Source organism: Topomyia yanbarensis, chromosome 2 (genome assembly GCF_030247195.1).
Source record: "Topomyia yanbarensis strain Yona2022 chromosome 2, ASM3024719v1, whole genome shotgun sequence".
NCBI lineage: Eukaryota > Metazoa > Arthropoda > Insecta > Diptera > Culicidae > Topomyia > Topomyia yanbarensis.
This window is the reverse complement of record NC_080671.1, coordinates 317,653,741-317,661,968: the sequence shown is the minus strand read 5'-3', so window position 1 is coordinate 317,661,968 and position 8,228 is coordinate 317,653,741. Positions and strand designations below refer to the sequence as shown.

General features: G+C 39.7%; 2 protein-coding genes across 2 annotated transcripts; one reads left to right on the top strand and one right to left on the bottom strand.

Moving 5' to 3' along the window:
• Nucleotides 1–4,177: 4,177 nt before the first annotated feature.
• Nucleotides 4,178–5,173, top strand: LOC131683698 (dnaJ homolog subfamily C member 30, mitochondrial). The gene is made up of 2 exons (XM_058965921.1): nucleotides 4,178–4,242; nucleotides 4,297–5,173. Exon 2 carries the CDS (start codon nucleotides 4,298–4,300, stop codon nucleotides 5,003–5,005), a length of 708 nt encoding a protein of 235 aa, XP_058821904.1. The 5' UTR covers nucleotides 4,178–4,242; nucleotide 4,297; the 3' UTR covers nucleotides 5,006–5,173.
• A 28-nt stretch (nucleotides 5,174–5,201) lies between these two features.
• Nucleotides 5,202–6,295, bottom strand: LOC131683697 (probable 18S rRNA (guanine-N(7))-methyltransferase). The gene is made up of 3 exons (XM_058965920.1): nucleotides 6,133–6,295; nucleotides 5,673–6,083; nucleotides 5,202–5,617 (listed from the first exon to the last, which is right to left on the bottom strand). Exons 1-3 carry the CDS (start codon nucleotides 6,169–6,171, stop codon nucleotides 5,240–5,242), a joined length of 828 nt encoding a protein of 275 aa, XP_058821903.1. The 5' UTR covers nucleotides 6,172–6,295; the 3' UTR covers nucleotides 5,202–5,239.
• Nucleotides 6,296–8,228: the final 1,933 nt, after the last annotated feature.

Genomic DNA, 8,228 nt, shown 5'->3' with positions numbered 1-8,228 from the left:
CCAGACGAACAACGGAAAGGGAAGTTTCATAAAGGAATTATAACCGAAGTAAGGAAGGCGCAGGATGGCCAAACAAGGTCTGCGGTCGTTCGCACTGAAAACTCTAAATTAGTTAGGCCAACTGTAAAATTGGCCAAATTAGACGTAAAGGCAGATACGGTATTCACCGGTCACATACAGGAAATATCACCAAAACGAAAAGACGTCTTCCCGCAAAATAGTAGCTCAAATGCAAAGGCAAATATGACAGATTGGGGTAAGCGACAAAAAATCGACATAGAGCTAGTAACACAACTAGCAGAAAAGCACAAAGCCGCTCATCCAACCAAACCGAAAAAGAAAACTATTCGAGCTAGGCCAAACATGTGGGCAAAAATGCTCGTCACTACAGCAGCAGTACTATCTTTAAATACAACGTCTAGTATGACCATCAAACCCGTACCAAATGCGGGACTTTTATTCGATCACGAAGCTACCTATTTAATACAAACCGGAATTTGGGACACACAAATTACTACAAACATATCTCCCACCGACGATGTAAAACTCATTGACACGATACACAGAAACATCGAAGACGCTATAAATGGACTAAAGCAGAAAATAAAAAATCCAACACTCATCGACTTGGCTACCTCGATTGAACAACAGTGTTACGCCGCGAAGCAGGAAATTTTGGAACCAGCTCGAGTAAAAAGAGGAAAGGGAATTTTTGGATTCCTTAAAGACATACTATTCGGAGGCGATGATCTGACAGAGCAAATCGAGGCTATCCGAATGAACGAAGAACAAAAAATTCATGACGTCACACATAGCATGAATCAGCTAAGGGAAAGAACCCTGCAACAAAACAATCAATTTGAACAACGGATTCACCACGCATTAGATGGAATCAAACTTTTGAACAAACAGTTCGCGATGAACTATGCAGAAACTCTAGCCAACCATCTGATGGACACAATAATGGTGGCTAAACAACTGATCGAGAGTATTCTCACACGTCACAGAAAATTGAAACGTATACCCGTCACCATAGAAGAAAGAAATGAATTCATCCAACAAGCGAACCTGCGACTTCCTGCAAATCACTACATACCCGAGGATGAGTTTGCAACCCATTATAAACTCAAAATAAAGAATGATTCGTATCACATCACGATGAGATCTATTGTGATACTAAGAGAATCATTCGAAAATTTCAAGGTTATAGCTATACCAGACTTTGAAAACAGAACAAAAATTCATGTTGATCAACCAAGAATCGCCATCAATCAGCACAACCAGTATTTCTATCCCTCTAATGAGGCAAGGAAACTAAACGAAACACACTTCCTCTGCTTCAAGCCAACAATACAGATGGAAATGTCATGCGTGCCAGCAGCAATATTTCACAAGCGTCCCGTAAGAAACTGCAATATTACAACTTTCGATAACCTGCCCACCGATTACGCGGAAGTAATCATATTATCACAACCAAACACACTACTATACTACGCAAAAGATCCAAATACAATCACGATACTCTGCAATAAGGAATTGAATTTCACCTCATACAACATAGCGGTTGTAAAATTAGATCCTGGTTGTGAAATACGAACCAAGCACAGCGTAACGTACGCTAGCATTGGCGGAACTTCAAAGCAACAAAAAATATACTTCAAACGCCACGATCAAATACCTCAATGGAAAAACGACAATTTCAATGCGTCAGAAGACACTTGGGAAACAACAGAACTTGATCCGATAGCTGCAACCCATTCATCCTATCACAACGATCCTGAAACAAAGGCGATAAATCATCATGTTCCGGTCATAGTAGCAGCGGTATCATCAGTACTTGTTGTGGCCACGATAATCAGCGCCCTTTACTATAAGAAAGGCAGTCGACGTTACACCATTAGAACATCGAGCAGACCAACTCCACTTCCAAGACGACCACCGAGAATAATTCCACGAACAACAGCTGCAAATAGTGTTACACAAATTTAAAGCAAGTGCATTAATAACTTAAACAAATATTAAAAATAACTTAAAAGATAGGAACGTTATCATTTATCAAATATTAAACTAGGCTCCAAAAACATAAATCATTAGTAGGTAACAAAAGTAAATATTATATGAACCTTTATAATCAGATAGGCATCGAAAATCTCGACAAGCAAGATGACCATCGGCGCGTCGGCTAGTTTTTCGTAAGGTCTATGGGATAGACTTACGGGGGGCAATATGTCGCCGACGCAAAATCACAAACAGCTGTTCGCAGCGAGCACAAAAAAAACCGTTCGGCAGAATCAAAACAAACCACCGCAACATAGAACAGTTCGTTCTGACCTAAAGAGGCAGAAGGAAAATCAAATTACATTCAAGTGCGCCCAACGATGAGTCAATGCGCGCTCACGCAAGGGTCATATATGCTTCATCGGCATTTTCGGTGCCACTGCCGGTCACAGCGCATTCGAAGACGATAATTATATCGATATTTGACTTCGCGCGGTGGCTTGGATAATAAAACATTTGTGCAGAGTTGACAACAATATTCATTGTTAACATTCTGTACCAAAACAAATCCAAATAAAATCGATTCAAAAATCGATTATTTGTAAATAGCTAGCTTTAGGAAAGTAGGTATATAAACCAAAAAATTGTATAATAAAATCAAGTTGAAATCGAGCAGTCGAAAGTACCACTTCACTCAGTCGAAAATCCTTTACTTCGTGTCCAGACCCTGGAGTTCTTCGTTGGTTTTTCCACCTTGTTAAATCCAAAGTCAAATTACTTCCTTGTTTGTAACGCAAGCGGGGAAGCAAATTGTCTTACGACCAGAATTAGTATTGGATTGTTACGCAGAACGATACTAACTGGACGAGGAATTCCCGGCTTATTAAGCTATAGCGTGTGGTATTTGTAACGCAGGTGCCACAAACTATACTTAGTCTAGAATTAGAAGTGGCTTGTACCGCAGGACGCTTCTAACTAGACCCAGCACCCCCCTCTGCGGCGAAAGATCGTTCGGCGGAACGATACGGAGTGTTGATTTGTGTTTACATTTTGCTAGCGTTGCCAATTTTATTTTGTGTCCACCACCCAATGTGGCTACGCCACATCGCTTTTGCGTGTGCTGTTTGACTTCGCTACCGCTCAGTCGGACTTAAACTAGGGATAGCCCTTATGTTTGAGGAAGCCGGGCCAACGAGTGGATCACAGGTTCGCTTGCTTCCGACGGCGGGTCGGTGGCTTTGCGCCGCTTCGGTTCCTAGGCCTCGGTTATGCGGCTAAGCCGCATCGAAATGGTCCCGGATAGAATTTTACAATAGCATTTACCCTACAAACAATCATAAAATAATAAATATTATAGTTATTACTGTTTCAACATTGTTCGATGCCAAGTACTCACAGTAGATTTACAATAAAATTTCATGTAACAATAAATTTCACTGTTCAGCAAAAAACTGATACAGTGCATTCACATTAAATTTTACTGTTTTCGAGAAAAAAATGTATGGAGAAAAACTGATTTTTTTAATGTTAAGATACATAACCACCTCCCTTTTTCACTGTAAAAGTCTATTTTACATTGAAATTTACTATAAAAACGTTAAAGTTTATTGTTTTTGTATTGTAGCATAACACTAAAACTTACTGTAAATTATTGTAAAAATACTGCACTGTCACAGTGAAAATCAAGGTTTTGTTACTGTACATTTCTATTCGGGGTACCCCTTCAACATTCTAGTTAGAATCAGTTGTGTCACCGGAGTCGGAATACGAATTAGAACCAGCCAGCATTTCGGCTGAGTTAAATTGGGAAGTTTAGTAAAATTTAATCTGGAAATAAAAACCTTCTGGCAACGCTCCAGCACCCCGTTGAATTCTAACGATTTCACCACCTGGGTGCCAGGTTGACGATATTAATGTGGTTTTCGTTTGAGGCGAAACTGAGTCAGTTCCTAACCCCAACTGCTGTCAAAATAACTGACAGCGGTTGGGGTTAGAACCTGACTCAGTTTCAGGTTCAAGCGAAATCGCCATAAATAAACTTTGTTTACTTTCGACAAGTTTTGATTCGAGCCAGCAACATCCAGCCATTCGGATCTTGCCGACTTTCGTCGAATATAAATTCGATCTCTTTAGTAGAATCCTTATAAGAAAGACAACAAAGAAGACTTAGTCAGCTGTCAAATTATGTAAACATGACATAAGAGTTTGTTTGGATTTTTTCGATAATAGAAGCTGTTTTTTCTGGTAAGTCTCAACCTTTTATCTTCTATAATTTCACATCTAACATTTTTTTTGCAGGATGGCTGTAATCAAGTCTGCCGATGCCATTCGTACGATGCTGGGTTCTACCAACCTAAATGTAAATATCCTGGGTAAAGTCATATCCCACTCGAGAACACAACGATGTATATGTTTATATGCAATGCTGAAGCGTTCCCACTATGATGCTCTTGGCATCGCTCCAGGAGCCACGCAGACTGACATCAAACAAGCATACTACAAGCTGTCGAAACTTTATCACCCGGACCGAAACAAGGGCAGCGACACAGCGGCTGAAAAGTTCCACGCCATCTCCGAAGCTTACGAAGTTCTTGGCAATTATCGACTGAGAAAATTGTACGATAAAGGAATACTACATACAGCTGGAAGGCACTACGCTCAACATCCCCCAGTTTCTAAGGAACCAGAAGAGGACGACCCCCAAACGCGTTTCTACAAAAAACGCATGACACGAACGCACGTTCCGTCTGCTTCGGGTGCTACTCCGATATATAATTTTGATGAGTGGTCCCGTAACCACTATGGGCAAAACTTCGCACGAAGACAAGCTGCTCAACAGAAGTATAAAGCCAAGGAAGAACGAGACGCTATTCTAGATGCGCACGTAATTCAAGCCTATGTGGCGTACGGGGTTATAGCGGTCGCGTTGGTGTACGTCTTGATATTCATGCAAGAACGTTCGCATGATACACCGAAAGCAATGGCAAAAACACCAGTGAAAGATTAAATCCTGTTCTATTGTTGATCGCGAGAGAAATTAATGTGTATATAGACGGTGCTGTTAAGAAAACCGTGTGAATAGGCAAATTTTTAATTTATATTAGAAAATGTGAATCTGTTTTAAATTTAATACACCATCAATCAGCAGTTCACTGGATGAGCTTTCAGCCGAAAATGACTTTCGGATAACTAAAATTATTAACTTGGCGAAACAAATTATTATCGAAAAATTGACAAAAACTCAGAACCGTCCGCTGCGTTTTCGTGCTGTATATTTTGAGTCACTTCGAGTTTCATTACCCTGCTGCCTTCGACGTTCCTTCTTTTGCAGTATCCAATCTCGAGATTTTTTCAGCGGCTTCCCTCGTGCATTTTTTGCCAATTCTCGTTTTCGACTATAGGGTATCTGATTCGAATTTTCTTCGGTGCCCAACGCAGCTGGCAACTTGGTAATTCCGCCTGTCATAAGCACTAGATAGTATTTCTTTGCTTTTGTCGAATTGGGATAATCAACCACGAGACCACCATAGAATCCAGCTTTCGTTGCCTGTGTTGTCACCAGCGTTATTTGATCCGAGTTTTCTGGGTAAAACTGGAACACCGCCCGAGCATTGCGAGTCTGCAAAGAATGTCGTAAATTACAACTTGCCCGTCTCTCTCACGAACCAACTTACCAAGCACGCAAAAAGGGTACTGAAAAATTGATGGAGTCGTTTCTGCGGAACATGAGACTTCTTATCAGCGTTGCAAAGCCACTGAAGTGCCGATATTGATACCGCACCATCGAACGTTCCAGCTTTGAACGGCATACCCTGCCCCATGTCACCCAAAACCAAATCACCATCAACCTCGCGTTCCACAGCAACATCCAACATGGCTTTGGCAATGTCGATCCCAATCCAAACGTTCCCTTGATCTTCCAGTACGCTTCCGGACAATCCAGAACCGCAGCCAATATCCAGAATCAGGTGTGTATCATCTTCTGGTAGAGCTAACAGCTCGATGGCTCGCTCACACATCTGGACTTGGATGTCGATGATTCGACTGTTGTTTGTATATTTTCGAGCTTCATCTTCACTGTAAAACTATGGAAGATCTATTTGTAATGTATCAAAGCAGGCCTATCAAACTTACAATTTCCGGCGGAGCTAAATGTTCTGGGCGACGCGCCATTGAAAGGTAAAAATGATGTTAGCGAAACTTTAGATTATTGTACAGTTCAAACAAAATGCAAACACATGGCACGGGCTGTCTCTGCTCCGAAACGAAAACGAAACATTCGTCCCAGTTTGACACTTCCGAACAGAGATGCCAGGTACTTTTTTCAAATGTCTGCAATAATAATTTTAAAAGTCTGCACGGAAACGAAAAACTACCTAAAATTGAGTTCCTTTGACTCAATCTCGTGGTATCGTGGGGGAACTTAAAATTAGGTAAACCGTGTTGAAGGTAGTTTCCATTTAACCACGGCAAAAATTACAACTCATTGATAGGTTTTTTATACTCATATTTAAGTTGAATTTACCTAATTTTGGGTATACCCCAAACAACTCAAAAGTACCTTCCTCCACGGAAGACCTCGACTGAGTCGAATCTCTCGTTCTGTTTTTGACAACACTAATAAGTGCGAAAGCGACGCACAACTCAAAAGTAAGTTAAAATAACTTATTCTGCAGGTTGTTTTATTTAACCGTGTGGGAAGAACAAAAAATGTCAGCCTTTATATTCAAAAATCTGCAAATATCTGAAACAAAACTAGAAAATCTGCAAATATCTGAGTCATCGAAAAAATCTGCAGCTTAAATTAAAAGTCTGCGAATTTGCAGACTTGTCTGCAAATCTGGCATCTCTGCTTCCGAATAGACTTTTCTACGGCTCATGTACGTACACATCACATGACACAAATACTACATCACAAGCTGGTGGAAAATAATAAACAAAGACGGCAAAAGTAAATGGGATTGTTTTCAACCAGGAAACTTCATTAGTGTTCGTGAGACCGGTCGCAAAAAACTCAATTATCTTTGTTTACATTCGTCGATCTCAGAGATGCCAGATATTACTTTGTAAATTCTGCAATGGAAATATTAATTAGGTCATTAAATGAAAAATCGATTTTGAACGATACGATTTCGGTTCGATAGGGTAAAAAGGGAGAGATTGTGATTTAATTCGCTTCTTTCATTTTTTTTGTTTTAATCAGAACTATCCGGTTCTATCGCTCCCCTCGATGTACAATGCTTATCTCTAGTGATGTCTTTTTTACTCGATTAACGCGAATAATCGATTAATTTCTAAAATAATCGAAAAATCAATAATCGATTACAAGCTTTCGGTAAAATCGAGCAAATCGATTAATTTCTTTCAATTAATCGAGAGCGTTGAAAATGAAAGTCACAGAACAAAAAATATGACAAGACTTCTCCAAATTCTTCATAATGTGTCCAGCGACCAGTATTTAAATCGACTGACAGATGACAAAAACTCTCCAAAGGAGACGTTAGTAGTGTAATTGCATCTATTCACATCTCTAATAATTGTCAGATTGATTGTCAAAGTAAATTTGACATATGATTTTGACATTCAGATGCTTTTTAGTTGGTCAATGGTTCAACTAGCGGAGGTCCAACTAAAAACGGTCCAGTTAAAAAATGTCCAACAAGCGAATCACGACTGTAGTTGCAAATGGCTGTAATTTCAGAATAACCTCAAATAAAACTAAATTTCTTACTCGTTTCATTCATATTTTGGCAGTGGTAAGCTTTTTCCGAGTTGTAAGCTACGACTCACTTGCGGGTGAAAAAAGCAAACTGTACCACTTTACCAGTTCATGAGCTGGATCATATGTGTCGCATGACTAATTTTGATTTTGCCGCAAATCGCCTATTTATTTACATTGCACGATTAGTCTTCTCAATAAGATATTTTTGGCTATTCCATTCTCTTTGTTATAATACCACAGACAAACAGACATAACTCTTCGAAGAATTATTCGTAATTTTCATCGCTCACATTCTAATGTTCACTACTAAACACCATCAGCGCTATCTACTGGCGTTCCTGCTCAACTTTTTTGATTATCTCATCGAAGAATAATAAGTTTTTCGTTCAACTGAGAGGATAGGTACAAGTTTTGAATACAATAGCGAGTTGGTTTTAAGTGATTCTAGTTCTACCATCTTCTTCCTGCTAAGTAGGAGCTCCCCATGAATGGATATAAGTACTCATAA